The 19031-nt window shown below is 45.7% G+C and overlaps 1 protein-coding gene across 6 annotated transcripts in view; it reads left to right on the forward strand.

Moving 5' to 3' along the window:
* The window catches only part of VWA5B1 (von Willebrand factor A domain containing 5B1), a 75792-nt gene that overhangs the window by 42220 nt on the left and 14541 nt on the right, over positions 1 to 19031 (forward strand). For all 6 annotated transcript variants that reach the window (XM_083628490.1, XM_083628494.1, XM_083628493.1 and 3 more), the window contains 5 exons: positions 447 to 649; positions 2064 to 2178; positions 10954 to 11139; positions 14449 to 14644; positions 16399 to 16595. In XM_083628490.1, coding sequence (XP_083484616.1) covers positions 447 to 649; positions 2064 to 2178; positions 10954 to 11139; positions 14449 to 14644; positions 16399 to 16595 — 897 coding nt within the window. The remainder of the gene's footprint in view (positions 1 to 446; positions 650 to 2063; positions 2179 to 10953; positions 11140 to 14448; positions 14645 to 16398; positions 16596 to 19031) is intronic.

The following is a 19031-nucleotide window of genomic DNA, read 5'->3' on the forward strand; positions in this document are numbered from 1 at the left end:
TACTTTGGTTTAGAGAAAAGGCAAGAGGTGCCATGATAGAAATTTATAAAATTATGCATGACTTTGAGGAAGCTAATAGAGAAGTTTTTCTCCCTCTCTTATAAGACCAGAACTTGGGGACATCAAACCCCCAGCTCTGAACCTTGCCCCCTTGGGCGTTTCCCAGCTGGTGCCTCCCTCCACCCTTCTGCGTCCATGACAATTGAATTGCAGCTGATGGAATCGATGGCGTTGTGTGTTTGGTTGCAGTGCCGTGCTTACAATAGTTTCCCCGTTTTGCAGGTGTGCTCTCAAGGCCCAAAAGGTTGGTTGCTCCTCGCCTAGCATAACCCTTACATAACCCTGCCCTATATCCTGCCTCTTGTTCATGTGAACCCCACTACAAATGCCAGTTTGCCTTTTGTTCGTGTGTGAGCCCCCTGGGTGGTTCTTGTGCTCCTCTGCAGGAGAACTTGGCCGTTGCATGTGAAAGCATAAAGAAGATCCGTGCTGACATGGGTGGCACCAACGTCTTGTCGCCCTTGAGGTGGGTCATCCGGCAGCCGATCCACCAAGGCCACCCACGGCTGCTCTTCCTGCTGACTGATGGCGCCGTCAGCAACACGGGAAAGGTCATCGAACTTGTCCGGAACCACTCGTTCTCCACTAGGTAGAAGCCCCTTCTGGCATTTCCTCTCCCCCTTGCTTTTGCAACAGCCTCTCCCATCCTCCACCATATTGACAAATCTATTTATTGACTTGTGACCTTTATGCCAGGCTGAATGCAAAGGCAGATCTTCCCAGGACCAAGTGCCTTTCTGGGCTGTCAGTCTGGGGCTTTTGTGAAGCTCTTTCTGTGAGCTCCCAAGCTCTCAGTCTGACTGTACTATCATTTCTCCTTCATGTTTAAGACTGGAAGAAAGCTAAAGGAGTGGTGGATAGAACTTGTGGTGGGGAGGGAGGAGAATTGGCACTGTAGGCTAATAAACTGTTATAGATTTGATGGATGTCAGTCTGGATGATGATACGAGTGGGTCTCTTCCAAACCTACAATTCTGTATCTGTGAGGGCAGAATCTATAAGAGGGAACCTGGTCAGACCATTCCCTTTGTTAAGGTAATGGCTCTAGCTGGCCAACTTAAGTACCCATCCTTTGCATCTTAAAGATCGACCTCTGTTGCCATAGAGACAAATGAGTGAGCCTTTTCACACTTCACCTGGCTGGATGCTGCTTCATCCTAGAATGGCGCACAAATAAAAAGTAGTAAAATAGAATAAAAAGTCATAGAAACTAGTTAAAAGGAATAATTAAGATGCACCAGAACAGATTGTGGCGCGGTGGGTTAAACCACAGAGCCTAGGGCTTGCCGATCAGAAGGTCGGCGGTTCAAATCCCTGCAATGGGGTGAGCTCCCATTGCTCGGTCCCTGCTCCTGCCAACCTAACAGTTCGAAAGCACGAAGTGCAAGTAGATAAATAGGTACCGCTCCAGCGGGAAGGTAAACGGTGTTTCCATGTGCTGCTCTGGTTCGCCAGAAGCAGCTTTGTCATGCTGGCCACATGACCCGGAAGCTGTACACCGGCTCCCTTGGCCAATAAAGAGAGATGAGCGCCGCAACCCCAGAGTCGGTCACAACTGGACCTAATGGTCAGGGGTCCCTTTACCCTTTACCTTAGAACAGATTTTGAGGCAGCAATTAGAGTACAGCTTGCCCTAACGGCATAGGAGCCAGCTCCTAGCAGCTGAAGTCCCTTCACCCACCCACCCCCACAATAAATGACAGTGGCCAGCATCTTCTGTGCCTTAGTTTCCAAAGGCCTGTCTGAATAGGAAGAAAGGAACAGGAAGGAAGAATAACAAGGAGGATTCCTGTCTAATCCTGCTAAGGAGGGAATTTCACAATGCAGGAGCAGCCACAGAAAAGTCTATCTCTCATGCCACCACCAGCTGTGCTTCTGCTGTTGATGGGAACAAAATTCATTTGGAATTGTAGCCTTGCAGAACTTTCCACTGCCAGAGTCTCGGCATTTCCCTTCACCACCATTGCGGGCGCATCCGATCCCTCTGTCTTTTCCTCTTGCAGGTGCTATACTTTTGGCATTGGGCAGAATGCCTGTCGGAGGCTGGTAAATGGCCTGGCTGCCGTGTCCAAAGGAAGTGCGGAATTCCTGGTTGAGGGAGAGAGGTTGCAGCCAAAGGTACTGCTGTGGTTCTCCATCTCCTTTGCACCCATGAGAAACAACTGGGGCCTGCAAGAAAGGGTTGCAATGTGGGCTGGTCCTCTTCACTCTTCCAGCCAGCCTGCTGAGTGACAGGATTATGAGAGGAGAAGAAAAAGTTCTCTCCCTCTCTACCTCTCTCTGCCCACAACCCCACATACTTTCCATATGAAATGCAATGATCTATGAACTTTCTCTATCACATAACCCCCAAAATGTAACCCCTGGGGAAGATACTTGTAAAAGCCATGTTTGCACAACCTGGTAAGAGCCCTTTAAGATAGCATAGCTCATTTTTCCAAGGAGGAGAAGTCAAGTACAGTAAAGGCTTTGCCAAGCTACCTAAGGCTTCAGATCAGGGGTCCCCAAACTAAGGCCCGCGGGCCGGATAAGGCCTAAGGGACTCGTTTATCTGGCCCGTGGCGATCCCCGCTGCCACCGCCCATTCTTACCAGCGCTGTGCTGCGCGGCTGCCCACTTCCGGGTCGGAGGAGCACTGGAAATAGCTTGTGCGCATGCGCAAGCGTTATTTGCACATGGGCAAGCGTTCTTTCTGGTGCACTTCCAGGTCGGAGGAGGCCTGTGCACATGCGCACAAGCTATTTCTGGTGCTCCTCCGACCCGGAAGTGCATCGGAAATAGCATGTGCGCACACATATGGGCATGCGCTCCCTCGCCCTCCGGCCCACCGTGCAATTGGCGCTGGAGACACTGGCCCGAGGCGTGGTAAGTTTGCTGACCCCTTCTTCAGATGGTCTCAGCAATCTGCTGAGATGTTTATCCAACAGGGGCCGCTGAGAGCTGTCCAGGGTCCTGATGTCTGTTGAAGCTGATTCTGCCTGCCTTAGCCTGCCTGGGAAAACTATCTGATGGCTCCCAGTTCCCTGGCCCCAAGCTCTGACACGACAGGCTATTGGGCTCCCCTTGAACCCAAGGAGGACTTTTGGGGAATGATGGGAAGTGTGCTGTGGTAATATGTACTTCCTATCGTTCTGGTGATATTGTCCCTGTCCGCTCAATACACTTGCTGCCTCCACTTCGTCCTCTGCACGACTGTACAAGAATCACATGCAGAAGTAAAAGAAGACAGATCTAATTTGGAACACTCCAAAAAAAGTTATATATATATATATTAGGGCCTACAGATGGCAATTTGTGAACCATGATTCAGAAAGTGGTGGTTGGAGGTGGGTTCTCAGACATGCTCCAAAGTGTCTAAGCAACTTTAAATCCACTCCAAAGCAAATCAGTTGCAAGAGTTTTTCCACTGTGGAAATGTGCATAGATCTGCTCTCCCCCCCCCCCCGTAAGTCTGGGGAAGGGGCAAAGTGTGCCCCGAAGACCAACCACTACTTCCAAGTCCATCTTCCCAAGTTCGGGACTAGAATCATCAGAATGTTGGCCCCAGTGCACCCATTTGTGTGTGCCTGAGAGTTTTCACCCGGCTTTAGGAAGCCAGTGCAAACTTTGAAGTGCTTTGGAATCAGTTGTTTTCTATCATTAAAAAATTTCGATTGGAGTCAGCCAGCGCAGGGAAGATGGTCGATGAGCTCAATTTAAGTTTGGTCACCCTACTGCAGAGGAACCTGAGCCAAAGACAAAACTAGCAATTAAGATCAGCACACTTTTTTAATAACGTTTTTTTATTAGTTTTCCAATATATCCCCCAAAATAGCCAAATTATAGCAATAACAAACTATACAATTATCAAAGTGCCAATCAACTCCCAATTATTACATTTTAGTGAAAGTGGCTCCCCACATGGTGGTTTGGGTGCATTTCCAATCTTATATCAGTGTGTTCCATAATCCTAATTAATGTCAGTTACATTTCAGTAATAATAATAATCCCTTCGTTAACAGCTACATAATTATTTTCATTCGTGATGTTACAGTATATAAATTTATAAAGCTTTAAGTGAATAATAATAATAATAATAATTAATAAATTTTATTTATATCCCGCCCTCCCCAGCCGAAGCCGGGCTCAGGGCGGCTAACAACAATAAAACAGTACAAAAGGACAACACAAACAACACTCTAAAATCATTCATTATAAAATTAATTCAAATCAAGCCACTGGCAACCATTGGGCCAGAGCTCCGCAAAGATTGCCGAGGGAGGGAGTCAGGCTGTGCCTTGGCCAAAGGCCTGGTGGAACAGCTCTGTCTTGCAGGCCCTGCGGAAAGATGTCAAGTCCCACAGGGCCCTAGTCTCTTGTGGCAGAGCGTTCCACCAAATCGGAGCCACAGCCGAAAAAGCCCTGGCTCTAGTTGAGGCCAGCCTAACCTCTCTGTGGCCTGGGACCTTCAAGATGTTTTTATTTGAAGACCGTAAGTTTCTCTGTGGGACATACCAGGAGAGGCGGTCCCGTAGGTACGAGGGTCCTAGGCCGTATAGGGCTTTAAAGGTTAAAACCAGCACCTTAAACCTGATCCTGTACTCCACCGGGAGCCAGTGCAGCTGGTATAGCACCAGGTGAATGTGATCTCGCAGCGAAGACCCCGTAAGGAGTCTCACTGCAGCATTCTGCACCCGCTGGAGTTTCTGGGTCAGTCTCAAGGGCAGCCCCACGTAGAGCGAGTTACAATAATCCAGTCTGGAGGTGACCTCAAACTATTATCTTTATTGTGCCCTGGGTGTGAAAACTCTTATATCCATGGAGAATCCTTCTGTCCACACAGTATATGGTGTTGTCTTTTTCACTTCCCAGCTATTGTTTTCTCCCATTGTGGCTTGGGGCGGAACCGAATCTCAAAGTTTCTCAGAGGTCTTATTTTTCCGTCCCTTGCTTCAGTGTCTCAGAACAGATGACAGTCTGCTAGAAACCATTTCGTCTCACTAGTAAAACATGTTGCAGATCTTTGCCATTTTTCTCTCAGCCTAGGAAAAGGTGGGCAGTTTTTGAATGCACTGAAGATGTAATACTCCTTTCCAACTCCCAGAATCTCTGCAACGTTCTTATCACAGCCCCCAAATTCTTTTCTTTCCAGCAAGAGATTTATGGCCCAATTAAACTTTATCTTAGATTACATTCTGTCAGTAGCACACAAAAATCTCAGTCTTTATCCTTGTCTGTTGTTTTTAAATGGAAGTGAGGGGAATTACTCTGTCTTTCCAACACAGACCTACTTGAGCTTCCCCTCCCCCCTCCTTTCTTCATTTCAGATCACACGCAGTTCCCATTTTTGTTTGTTGTTATCAATATTACTCCAGTGTCCTAAGGTCAGCACACTTGGGAACAGCAGACAACTGCATGCAACCGAGCCAGGCTTTCTCAAGAATTGTTTCATTTGCTGGCTCATACTTCGGATCATTGATCAAAGGTACCTTCAGGGGGCACCAGAGCAGCCTTTGTCAAGCTGGTGCCTCCAGATGTTTAGAACTACGGCTATCAGCTCCAGGCAACTGTGCCCCTCATGTAGAAGGTTCCAATTTTCACTTTGGGCATCTCCAGGTACAGCTTGAAACCCTGGCAGGTAGACAGCACTGAGCTACGTAAAGCAGTGCTTAAGGAAGCTTTCTGTATTTATTATGAGCATTGTAGCCTATTGGTAGACATCATCCTTTGCCTTCAGAAGGTCCCAGGTCCTTGGCATCTACAGGCAGGGACTGGGGAAGGCCTGAAATCTCAGAGAGCCACTGCTTGTCTGTGTAAACAATCCTGAGTTAGAGGAATCAATGGTCTGATTCAGTATAAGACAGCTTTCTAAGCTCCTGTAAAGTATGCTGCATCTTTCAGTTCTTTTGTGTATTTCCCCCGACACACACACATACACACCCTGATGTGCTTGTATCATGTATCAGGCAGCTTCTGATATTCTTAGCTTGGCCAAAGGTTTGTGTGCTTGGATTTGCATGTGTGTTTGATAAAGGGGCATCCATCCTCCGCTCAGGGATGTAGCTCCTTGAGATGCTAGGGGGAATAAAATCCCTAGAACAAAATAAAGGTTATTGTGCATTGAACAAACAAAATTCTAACAAGAGGCGAAAATCCATAAGGCAGGGATTTGTCAGAGGCAGGGTCCAGAAAACAGAAACGATGCCTGAAAAATAGAAACAGACAGAGCACATCTGAGGCCAGCACCATCCTTTGTCATTCTGTTTTTGGGGGGGGGGGGAGGGCCATAACTCAGTGAGAAGAGCCCCTGCTTTGCTTGTTGAACATCCCATGTTCACTCTCCATCATCTCCAGGTGACAGACCCTTGCCTGAAACCTTGGGAGCCACTGCCAGTCAGTGGTAGGCAGTACTGAACTAGGTGGACAATAGCCATCAAATGAGGCATCCACACAGCCTCTGCAGTGTCTCCTTTCACCCCATCATCCCACCAGAAAAAGCATTCCCACCCCCCTGGATTTCATTACGATTCAAAATTCCTCCAAGATGCTCTGGTCTTTTAATGTGACAACACAGCATTAGTCTTGCAGTTGAGACTAAAACTTCTGATCATCTAATGATCTCCCCCCCCCCCCCGTCTCAGAAGGACTGTGGAGGCAGGCGGTTTGGCAGCTGGTGCTCTTTCTCCGCTCCCTGACGCCCACACATTGAGTGGGCCCAGTTATGTCGGATGAAAAGCGCCCCCGCGGACCAGTCACTGGAGAGATGCAATTTACCCTTTTGTGTGCAAGAGCAGGGAGATTGGCGGGGGAGTGCGTGTCTCTGTGCAGGAAGAAAGAACAGTCTTGGTTGGAGAAAGGGGTTTGCTTTCACCACATCGGAGACAATAGAAGCAGAGGAGAGGTAACTTGCTCAAGAAGTGGAACCAGCCCTTCTGTTTTCTAGCCAGGGCCTGAACCTGGGTGTTCAGTAGCCGGAAATTGGAGGTGGGGGGAGCAATAAAACAGGGCTGCTTTTTTGCCTCAGTGTGATGTCAAAGCAACTTGGTGTGTCAGACTCCTCACACTGACAACTCTTTAAGTGTTAGGCTTTTTCAGACCACCGGCGTCAAAAGCCATTGTTTTCCTCACACCATGCCCTGGAATGACGCTCAGTCTGGGGCCTTGTGGAGGATGGTTGTCAGACTTGGAAGAAAAGGATAAAAGCTCTGCTTCTGCCAGATGCCCCTGAAGAGTTTCTCCTCCCACTGAAGAACTTAGGTGAACTTGTTCCCCTGTCTCCCAATTTCCGGGCCCACTAATAGGGATGGACAAATCTGCTCTTCCAGGGGCTTTTCAGTTTCTCATTTTCCCCGCCCTGAAATACTGTCTTCCACCTTTCTGAAGTACTTTGTGATTGATTGATTGACTTTTTTTCTTATTACACACCCTCATGAAAATTGGTCAGCCATTTCAGTGCAAATGTCTCCTAATGAACACTTTTTTCTTTGTATACGGCTTTGATACGTACACACCTTCCCTCCCCAAATCAGGCCCTTAACATCATGCACATTGTTTGCATGCTGTTTTCAGGGATATTTGGATTTTTAGGCACTCCTGTCCTTAATAGGTGCACTTTTGCACACATTATTGGGCAGGAAAACTGCAAAATTTGGAGAAAGGTGAATTTCAAAGGATAGGTGTGTTTCAGTTTGCCTGTTGGTTCAAGAAGTGCAGATTAGACTGCTTCTCATTAATATGCAAGTAACATAAAAGTTCTCCTCCATCCCACCTCACAAACAGAGTGAAGATGTTTGAGAGGCTAGTTTGCATATAATTTTAAGAGTGGCTATCACCAATATTTAAAAAGATCTATCTCCTTGTTGTTTTTTCCTGGCTTGCCAAGCATTTGGGCACTCTGACTGCTACAATGTCCTCTCACACACAATTTCCCATACTGTATTATCCAAGCATCCCTCCTTACCAGGAATGCCCACTCCTTCCTGATTCCTGTCCAGTGGCCACCACAGTATCATTATCAGGGCATTATCAAGACCAGACATAGGTGAACTCGGCCCTCCAGATGTTTTGGGACTACAATTCCCATCATCCCTGACCACTGGTCCTGTTAGCTAGGGATGATGGGAGTTGTAGTCCCAAAACATCTGGAGGGCTGAATTTGCCTATGCCTGATCAAGACACTCAAACTCAGGATGCAAGGGAGAAACGTGCTAAGAGGAAGGCATGCTTGGCAAATCCACACCGTGATCAACTCCCGCCCGGAAACCAATGTCCCCACCGTGGAAGGAGGTGTGGATCCAGAATTGCCCTCCACAATCACTTACAGACTCACTGTTAAAATCGTGTTTATGGAAGACAATCTTACTCGGCTACGAGTGATTGCCGGAGAAGAAGATGATTATCAGAGCAAAAGGAGGGAAGTGTATTGCTCCTTGGGTTCCTTGGAGACATTGGATGGATGCTGAGGTGCAACTCTGCTTGCTTAGAAGGCTCTGTGTGGTGTTAAGACAGATATAATGGGAGAGTCCAGATTCCTAAATTGTCTCTGTCCCTTTGATCTCTGTGCTGACCTGTCCTTTGAAGCCAAAGTGTCATTTAAGTTTCATCCTCTTTCCCCTTCCACCTCCTCTCACACTTTTTCTGGACTTGCAAGCGCCAAGGCCACGTTGCTTGTACCTTCCAAGAAAGAAGGGGCAATAGGAGCTTCCTTGTTTCTCCAACTAGTTAGTTAGCTAGGGCTATAGAACTCTTTCCAAACAAGAATGCCCTTCCCTTAATAAACATAAGCTCCCTTATCTTACACTTAGTCTGAGTGCCTTCCAATTAAAGGTGTGCTCCAAGCAAGGATACATTTTGCTAAAGGTAACCTCCTGCTGTTGCATACAAACACCAAATGCTGACGGGAGGAAAGGTCAGATAAAAATGCCATGAATATATAAATGTTCACAAAATGTTTGGAGCTCCCAACTCACAGTCCAGCAATGACACTTCTAATCAGGGTTGGTCCAGCTGGAAAAGAAGGTTTCAAGAGTCTGTGGACCACCAGCTCATCTTCTTCCAGTCTGGATTGTATAAAATCTTGCCGGCTCACAAGTTTTGTACAACCTTTAATTTTTTTTATTTTTATTTTTTGCAGATCAGCCAAGTTGGGGGGGGGGGGAGAAAGAGACAGAGCAAATGAGGGGATGGAATTTATGCGTCTTCAAAAGCTTGAGATTCTCCGCTCTGTATCCCTGAGATGAAAGCAAGCATTTATAGGGCCATTAATTTGGCCATTGGACTTCTTTGAAAAAAGCAGTGTCAACTGCTCTCGGGGGACACATGGAGCAGCCTCATCTAAAACAACACTTTCCTGTTTTGCCGTGTGATTTATAGCAGAAGGCTTCACTCTCTTTTGCCTCTGAAAGCAGCTCCTGAACCATGAGCTGGTATGGAGAGGCAGAGGATTCTGAGGACTGCAGCATTGCAGACAACATTTTTTTTTTTTTAAAGTAAGTGTACTGTTTAGTGTACCCTGTTCCTGGAGCCCTAACACAGAGGAAGGAAGCAGCATAGGAATGAATCAAAATCAACAAAGCAGCTGTGGCACTTTCAATACATTTTAAAATACATTTATTGCATCGTAAGCTTTCGGAAGGTTGGAGTTAGGAGTGAGCAGATTCACCACCCCAACACACACACACACACACACACACACACACACACACACTGTTCATAGGTTTGCTCTGTCTTGTGTTTGACTCCTCCTGAACTCTGTTTAATTGGAGCCATACTTGGCGGTATCACTCATGCATAAGGATGGAAGAATCTGTCTGTTTCAGCTTCTCTTGGTTTCTCATTCTTAAAGTCAGTTTTCCACATTTCCACAGCAACATTTGTGATTCTTTGAAAATGAAAAAGTCATCAGCATTTTTGTGCAGATTTTTCCTGATAAGTGCATTTGTATGTATTTTCTCCTCAAAATAACACGTCCCCCCCCAAGCAATATCCACATATATAATGCATTTTCTATGTTATGTTCACCAACGTTATTGGACTTTGGTATGCAGTGTGTGGACTGTGAATTTGGCTTAGAGAGTGGACTTTACCTGTTCCAATCACACATAGGGATATGAGCCTTCGCTTAAAAATAAGAGTCTAGTCCTCATGTTTGTAAGGGCTGGTTTAAACAGGAAATTGCATTATATTGAGTCAGACCATTGGTCCATCTAATTCAGTAACTGCATCACTGACTGGCAGTCCCTCTTCAAAGTTTCAGACAGGTCTCTCTGCCCTACCTGGAAATGTTGGGAATTGAACCTGGAAAATTTTGCATGCAAAGCATAAACTCTGCCAATGTGGTTTGTTGTTTCCCACATTCTCCCATCTTTTATGCAGGGGAGCAGGCAGTGATTTGGGTTTTTAGAGCTTTCTAGTTCAATGCCAGTACAGTGGTACCTCGGGTTACATACGCTTCAGGTTACAGACTCTGCTAACCCAGAAATATTACCTCGGGTTAAGAACTTTGCTTCAGGAGGAGAACAGAAATCGTGCTTCGGCGGCGTGGCAGCAGCAGGAGGCCTCATTAGCTAAAGTGGTGCTTCAGGTTAAGAACAGTTTCAGGTTAAGAACAGACCTCCGGAACAAATTAAGTACTTAACCCGAGGTACCACTGTACATCAATTATTCCTAGAAACAAGCTAAGCACCCGTAAGCTCTTTATTCTGCCGACTTTCCATAGCAGTGAGCAGCCTTGCGTCCATATTCTGCTCTAACCAAAATTTCCAAGTAGCCTTCAAAGGCAGCTCCAGGTACAACTCATGGCAGTAGTCTGGCCTGAATATGTGGATAACTATGACCAGATCTCAGCACAAAGGTTTACCAGTACATGTGATTGGAATCTGATTTGACAGACTTGTTCTTGCTCTGGGTTCCCAGATGATAAAATCTCTGAAGAAGGCGATGGCTCCGGTCATTAGCGACGTCTCCGTGGACTGGGTCTTCCCTGAAACAGCCGAAGTCTTAATCTCACCTGTCAGTGCCAGCTGCCTTTTCCCAGGGGACCGGTTGGTGGGCTACAGCATTGTCTGTGATACGTCCCTGTATGTTTCGAACCCCAGGCTGGTAAGTAACCCCTCACAGTAAACCTTCTACTTAATATAATGCCATTAACAATATGCTTCCAGAATCTGGCTCCATCCTGTTCTTCCCCCGTTATAGAAAAAAACGGGGTTGACTTTTACAGCTCAACACTCCATCAAAGGACTCAGTATCCCCTAAGTCCATTATCAGTCAGAGATGAATGGATGGAGGCAAGATCCAGTGAAAGCAAGGTAGATCTTATTTTTCTGTTGCAGCAGAGTTCCCCTCCCCACCTTGCAAGGAGGCGAGGACCCAGAACGAAGGTGTGTAAGAACTTTTAAAGACTTTAGAAATTGCCCAGCCCCTTAACCAAAGACCACCCAAAGGTATCATAGACACATCACAGAAAGAGGCGGTCTACAACAGAAATTTGAGTGTGGCTTTTCTCCTGTCTGTCAAGATAATGGTCACTGATCGCATTAACTGGCCAGTCTGGGCCATTTTTTTGAGATGGTGAATACCTTAGTTATTATTTTTTTAAAATTGTTTCTCTATCTATTTATCCCTGGAAAAGACCCTGATGTTGGGAAGGATTGAGGGCACAAGGAGAAAGGGACAACAGAGGACGAGATGGTTGGACAGTGTTCTCGAAGCTACAAACATGAGTCTGACCAAACTGCGGGAGGCAGTGGAAGACAGGAGTGCCTGGCATGCTCTGGTCCATGGGGTCACGAAGAGTCGAACACGACTAAACGACTAAACAACAAATCTATTTATACTTTTCAAGTTTATACGTGTCACTAATTTTATACATTTCACTAATTTTACAATCATTTTGACATTTCAAAACTTGACTTCCTTCCCCCACTTTCTGCGGTTTTAATATCTTCAGCATTTCCAAATTCACTTAATTTGCTCATTTACTCATCTACTTTAAATATATACTCTTATAAAACTGCAGGTTGTTAATCCTGCCAATGATTTCATCTCTTTATAATTCATCTGTAAATATTCAACAAACCATTTCCCTTTTTTTATTTAAAAAAATGTTACAGTGGTACCTCGGGTTAAGTACTTAATTCGTTCCGGAGGTCCATTCTTAACCTGAAACTGTTCTTAACCTGAAGCACCACTTTAGCTAATGGGGCATCCCGCTGCTGCTGCGCCGCCGGAGCACGATTTCTGTTCTTATCCTGAAGCAAAGTTCTTAACCCGAGGTACTATTTCTGAGTTAGCGGAGTCTGTAACCTGAAGCGTATGTAACCCGAGGTACCACTGTATCTTGATTTCTTATTCTTCCTGTAAATTTTGCCATTTCTCCATAAGTATTTATATCTGTTCTTCCTTTGCTGGGACTTCTGTTCTTTCCATTTCGGGGCAAGTAAATACCTTAGTTCTTGAATCCAGGTCACAGCCCTACCCTGTTCAGCTGAGATTCCTGCATTGCAAGGGGTTGGACTAGATGACCCTTGGGGTCCCTTCCAACACTACAATTCTTTGATTCCATGTAGAAGGCATTATACAAACTCAATGCCATGAGAATCGGGAGATCCACTCCCAGTTACAGCAGGCAAGGCCGAACTCAATGAGGCAATGTTTCAGCCATGTAAGGTGGCATCTTTTATTGATGGTCACCCTCGCCTGAGAAATCAGACCCGGGAGAAAAAAAGACAGTTTGCCAAGATGGCAAAAATGACTGCATCAATCAGGGGCTGTTCCAATCAAAAATTCTACACAGAATGGGAATGCATAGGGGAATAGATGAAGAAATATGGTGTTAAAGCAGAACTCTTAATAGGCAGTTGTTAAGCGTGTAAGGACAAAAGAAGTAATTATAATTTAACAGTTTTCATGTTATTCTATTTTGTTAAAGCAACTAGAAAAAAAATATTATGATGGCAATATCTCACACAGGTGAAGGGAAGCAGTGGGGAGAAGGGGAGACTTAGGTTGAATTTGAGAAATAAAATAATATATGAGACGGCAAAGGATATAATAGATTCTTATAGAATAGTAATATATTGTAACCAGAATAGAAGTTCAAAAGGGGAAGTAAATGTATTTTTAGTATTTTCATTATTGTAATACAGTGGTACCTCGGGTTACATACGCTTCAGGTTACATACGCTTCAGGTTACATACGCTTCAGGTTACACACTCCACTAAGCCAGAAATAGTGCTTCAGGTTAAGAATTTTGCTTCAGGATAAGAACAGAAATCGGGGTCCGGCGGCGCAGCCCATTAGCTAAAGTGGTGCTTCAGGTTAAGAACAGTTTCAGGTTAAGTACGGACCTCCGGAACGAATTAAGTACTTAACCCGAGGTACCACTGTAGTTATTATTATTTCTTATCAGTAGAAGGCAATGTTAATTTAGGCTTCTTCGTTTTGCTATCTGTATAACTTTCTTAAGTCAAGAAGAAGAAGAAGAAGAAGAAGAAAAGGAAAAAAAGACAGCAAGTGGAGAAGGGCTGTAGCTTATCATTAGAGCACCTGCTTGCATGCAGAAGGTCCCATGTTTAATTCCAGGTAGGACTGGGAGAGAAGCCTGTCTGAAACCCTGGACGGCTGCTGCCAGTCAGTGTAGACAGCAACAAGATAGATGGACCAAATGGTGTGGGGCAGTATCAGGTAGCTTTGCACGGGAGCTGAGTGATCCTTTTGAACCAGTTTCCTCCCTCACTTTCCTCTCTCCCCTAGGATCTGGGATCCCACAGCTAATTCTCCCCTGGTCTCCTTGCTGGCCCAAATAGGACTAATTTAACCAGCTAGCCCTGGTGATCATCTAATGTTTATTGGATGGCTTTCCCCCCCCTAAATTGATTTTTGAATTCTGAATTTATTGTTATTCAAGTTTTATACTGTATTTATAAATATAATTTTTATTAGTTTTTTAAACATATCATTTTCAACAGTAATTAAACATACTTTTACATTTTATTCAAATTTTTGACTTCCATCAATCCTGTCTGAAAATTTTCCAATCTAATCTCTCAGTATGCATTTCTTATCTTCCCTGTTACATTTCAAACTCATAACCAATATCTCTATCTTTTTCTACTTTGTAACACTTAATATATTTCTCCTTACAAAACTTCTTGTAGTCCTACTAGCGTAATTTGTTGATTACAGTTGCTCTTCAGATAATTCATATACTTCTTCCAATCTTGTGTAAATCTCTGGTCCCGCAGGTTTCGAATCCTTCCTGTCATTTTGTCCAATTCTGTATCTTATGCTGTTTTTTGTTACATCAAATGTTTTAAATTTGTTGTTAGCCACCCTGAGCCTGGTTTTCTGAACCAGGAAGGGCAGGGTATAAATAAAAAAATATTATTTGTTACTATTATCATTAGGACAAGAGGCGACGCTACAGCATGCTGCATTCCCAAGAGTCTGGCAGCTCCGTTTTTTTCCACTCACAAGAAGAAGGAGGTGGCTCAGATGTCTGGGGCTGCCTCAAGGATTCAGAAACTGGGTTGCCTTCAGAGAGGACCCCTGAACTCCTGGAGGTTGGCAGAGACCTGGGAAGTGAATCTGAAGTGGACTCTGGTCAGTTTCCTCTCCTTCAGCTATTTGGATGTCGTTCATACATGTAAAAGGGGAAAAGAAGATTTTCTCCTTTACTGTTCCTAAACGTTCCTCCTTTCCCAGATGTTTTGCTCCATTTTCCATGTTTCCAGATCAAGTTTGGCGGTGTGGCGGCGACCTCATGAAAATTCATTAGCGTCCTTGTGCAAGTTTATTTTCATATATGCATGTTCTTATGCAATTTTGCCTAATTCACACATCTTTTGCGAAGCAACTTTTCCTAATACGTGCATTATATTCACGAACGTGTGCATTCCCCCCATACATATTCATTTTTAAAAATTATTATTTTCGTATGCAATGTTTGGTTGGAGATCTCCATTGCAGAATTCAGAGAAGGGCTCGTTTTGAAGGATAGCCGTGTTTCTGTCTGTGTATTGGTTCAGAAAGTGTGAATTAGGTAGGTTCATCTTTAAATGAAAATGGAATTGTCTTTCTGCCAAGTCCTTGGGAAAGAAGCCACCTTATTTTGGTTCCTTTTGCATGTCGCTTTACAGCTCACAATGGTGCAAAGTGCAGGGGCTCATCCTGGAAAGGCATTTTTATCTGGTGCAGTAAAGCACCACACTTTAGATGAAAGCCAGGGTGGCAAAGTGGTTAGAGTGCTGGGCTAGGACCTGGGAGAGACCTGGGTTCAAATCCCCATTCATCCATGAAGCACGTTGGATGACCTTGGACCAGTAACCATCTCTAGGGCTAACCTACCTCACAGGATTGTGAGAGTCAAATGAAGAGGGAGAGAACCACAGATACTACCTTAGGCTCCTTGAAGGGTCATTCCACGCCAAATCACCTGGTGTCATGTGCTCTCATGACTCAGATTTTCTTCAATTTTTTTTAATGTGTAGATACCTATGAGAGAACCTCAAATTAATTTTTAAAGATATTTTGGTCCAAAATTGGGCACAGGAGAATTTTTTTAAAATTTTGATTTTTGAGCGATTTAGGCTAATGCAATTTCTGCATCAGTTTAGAAAAAACCTCCGGTTTCGCTTATTTTTCAGCCAATTGGGCTTATTTGGATATCAAAATAAAACTAATTTAAAAAAAATTCTTGAAGGAAATCTGAGTCGTGAGTATTAAAATCAGGTGTTTTGATGTGGAATGACCCTGCCAACCTAGCAGTTTGAAAGCACGCCAGTGTAAGTAGATAAATAGGTACTGCTGTGGCAGAAAGGTAAACGGCGTTTCTGTGCGCTCTGGTTTCTCTATTGGTGTTCTGTTGCGCCAGAAGCATTTTAATCATGTTGACCACATGACCCAGAAAGCTGTCTGTGGACAAACGCTGACTCCCTCAGCCTGAAAAGCGAGATGAGCACCGCCACACCACAGTCACCTTTGACTGGACTTAACCGTCCAGGGGTCCTTTACCTTTACCTCTTTTTGGGTCCACAGACTGCGGCTGCTCATGTATCCACCCCTGTCACAAGAGGCCCAGGTGACCTCAGTGGCCAGGTGTACCTTTTACCAGCCTTTCTATTAGTTGACTGATTTTATTTCTCAAGGGAGCTGCTGCTTTGAGGAGAGCTTTACCTATTAACTCCCCCCTGCCCCCCTGCCTATATTGCTATGTAGAGTTGTATCCAAGGCTGGTCCAACTCAAAGTAGGTCCATTGAAGTTAATGGGCATGGCTAACTTAGGTTCATTAATTTCAGTGGGCCTAGTCTAAGTCGGATTTAGTTGCATACAACCTACTGGCGCTTTATCTTCCCAGGAGTGGACGCGACAACAGCTCCGTCACGGCGTAGGGCGTACAGCACCAATCAAATTGCTGACCACGAACCATTCCGGAAGGTTCCCACGGCCAGCGACCCCAGTTCTGCTCTCATTAAGAACCCGCTTCGGAAGGCCCAGCTGCAGGATCTCACCCAACTCAGCCCAGAACCGCCATTGTGGCAGGTGGAGTTTCAGGTAAGCTTCCTTGCACTTTGAGTAAAATATACGTTGGAAGGGTGTCCCTGGAGCTGCTTATCCGCGTGCCTTATTGTTGTTTTCTAATGGGTGTGTCAAAAGCTTATTGGCCCCACCTCTGAAAGTTCAGCACACCAGGGCAAGTGGCTCAAGCTATCTCCCACTACGGTAGACTCTTTCCGCAGAGGAAGTCGAGAACAGATCTTAAATGGGGAAATATGTCTGTAGATGGGAATGCAAGGGGTGTTCATAAGGAAATCTGACGATACCGTATTTTTCACTCTATAGGACGCACCGGATCATAGGAGGGGGAGAACAGGGGGGGAAAATTCTTCCCCTCTCTGCGCAGCGCCCCTTCAGTGAAGCGGTAGGAGAAACGGAGCCCCTTCCATTTCTCCTCCCGCTTCACTGAAGGGGCGCTGCGCAGAGAGGGAAAACTGTGCAGCGCCTCTCCAGCGAAGTGAAGCCTGGAGAGCAAGAGGACTCGGTGCGCACCGACCCCTCTCGCTCTCCAGGCTTCAGGAGGCTTTCTGCAAGCCTTCGGAGCGCAGCGGGAACTCCTGCTGCGCTCCAAAGGCTTGCGGATAGCTGCCTGAAGCCCCCAGAGCACAGCGGGAGTTTCCGCTGCACTCCGGGGGCTTCAGGAGGCTTCAGCGAAAGCAACGCGAAGCCTCCGGAGCGCGGGGGGAGCTCTCCCTCTGCGCTTCGGAGGCTTCGCATTGCTATCGCTGAAGCTAAGGAGCCTGCATTCGCTCCATAAGACGCACACACATTTCCCCTTAATTTTTGAAGGGGAAAAAGTGCGTCTTATAGAGTGAAAAACACGATACCTTTCTCTTGACTGCAGAACAGGAGCAATCAGAAGATAGATCACATTCTCCTTGAAAATCTCTGAATGTAAGAAGAGTCTGCTAGATCAGGCCAATGGGCCAGGATCCTGTTCTCACAGTAGCCAAGCAGATTCTCCCAATGGGAAGCACCACAAGCAGGAGGAAAGGGCAACACAGCACTCTCCCCAACTGCGATTCCCAGCAGCTGAAATCTACTTGTCAAATTCACACATTCCTAAACAATATGCAAACCAAAACACAGCTATCCTTAAAGTAAAGAATTTAAAAATGTGAACCTAGGAATGGAGTGTGACCCTCTCAGTACTACATATATGAATCCCTAATCACCACCCCCTTCTAAGAAAGGGCCTTGTTTAAAACACACATAACGCCACAGAACATCACAGAGGTTCCAGCTGTGGTTACCAAGCAACTGAGCCCTGGTATCATACACCTAATCTTCCTCTCTGTAATTAAAGCAGCTGGCTGGCTGAAACTCGTATATTTTGCTTTGTCTACCTCACAAGAGGTCAACGAAACCTTTCCAATAAGTGGAGCAGCATAGATCACTCTAGACATGACGTTCAGAGGAGTCAGGGTGCTGGTCTGTTGGCTCTATAAACCATCAAGAGTCCTTGTAGCACCTCGAAGATTAACTGTGGTTGGAATCATTGTGGAGAGCCGCTAGCTTCACTGGGTACTTAACCGAAGCGCATCTGACGAAGTGAGCATGAAAGCTTATGATGTAAGGAGTAAATCTTTGAGGCAGTGTGAGACTCTCTCTTGCTCAAACACAGCATGATTAAGAATAGGTGAGCATCAGAGGCCTGCTGGATCAGACCAAGAGCTGATCTAGTCCAGCATCCCGTTGTCCCAGTGGCCAACCAGGTGCCTGCAGCAAACCAGGAAGCAGGATTCGAGCACAAGAGCACTATCCTTTCCGGGGTTTCCAGCAACTGGTATTCAGAAATATTAAAGGTAAAGGGACCCCTGACCATTAGGTTCAGTCGTGGCCGACTCTGGGGTTGCGGTGCTCATCTTGCTTTATTGGCTGAGGGAGCTGGCGTACAGCTTCCGTGTCATGTGGCCAGCATGACTAAGCCGCTTCTGGCGAACCTGAGCAGTGCACAGAAACGCCGTTTACCTTCCCGCCGTAGCGGTACCTATTTATCTACTTGCACTTTGACGTGCTTTCAAACTGCTAGGTTGGCAGGAGCAGGGACTGAGCAACGGGAGCTCACCCCGTCGCGGGGATTCGAACTGCCGACCATCTGATCGGCAAGTCCTAGGCTCTGTGGTTTAACCCACAGCGCCACCCGCGTCCCTATGTGTGTGCTGTCTTTAATTACTGTGTGGAAACTGTTGTTTGGACTCAGGTTTAGCTTGCTGTAAGATGCCTGCTCAGAGATGCCAACTTGAATAAAATATGGGGGGGGGGGCAAGTAAGCCCTGCCCTGTATAATAGATCACAAGACACAGCATATGCACACCATTTGAATGGCAATGCCCATCAACTTTGCGGACCCTCAGCCCCTTCAAATATTTTAGGGGGGGTGAAGGGAACTCGGTCCCTAAGAGTTGGCCCCTATGTGCCTGCTCTCTGTAC

Source organism: Podarcis filfolensis (genome assembly GCF_964270895.1).
Source record: "Podarcis filfolensis genome assembly, chromosome: 8".
NCBI lineage: Eukaryota > Metazoa > Chordata > Lepidosauria > Squamata > Lacertidae > Podarcis > Podarcis filfolensis.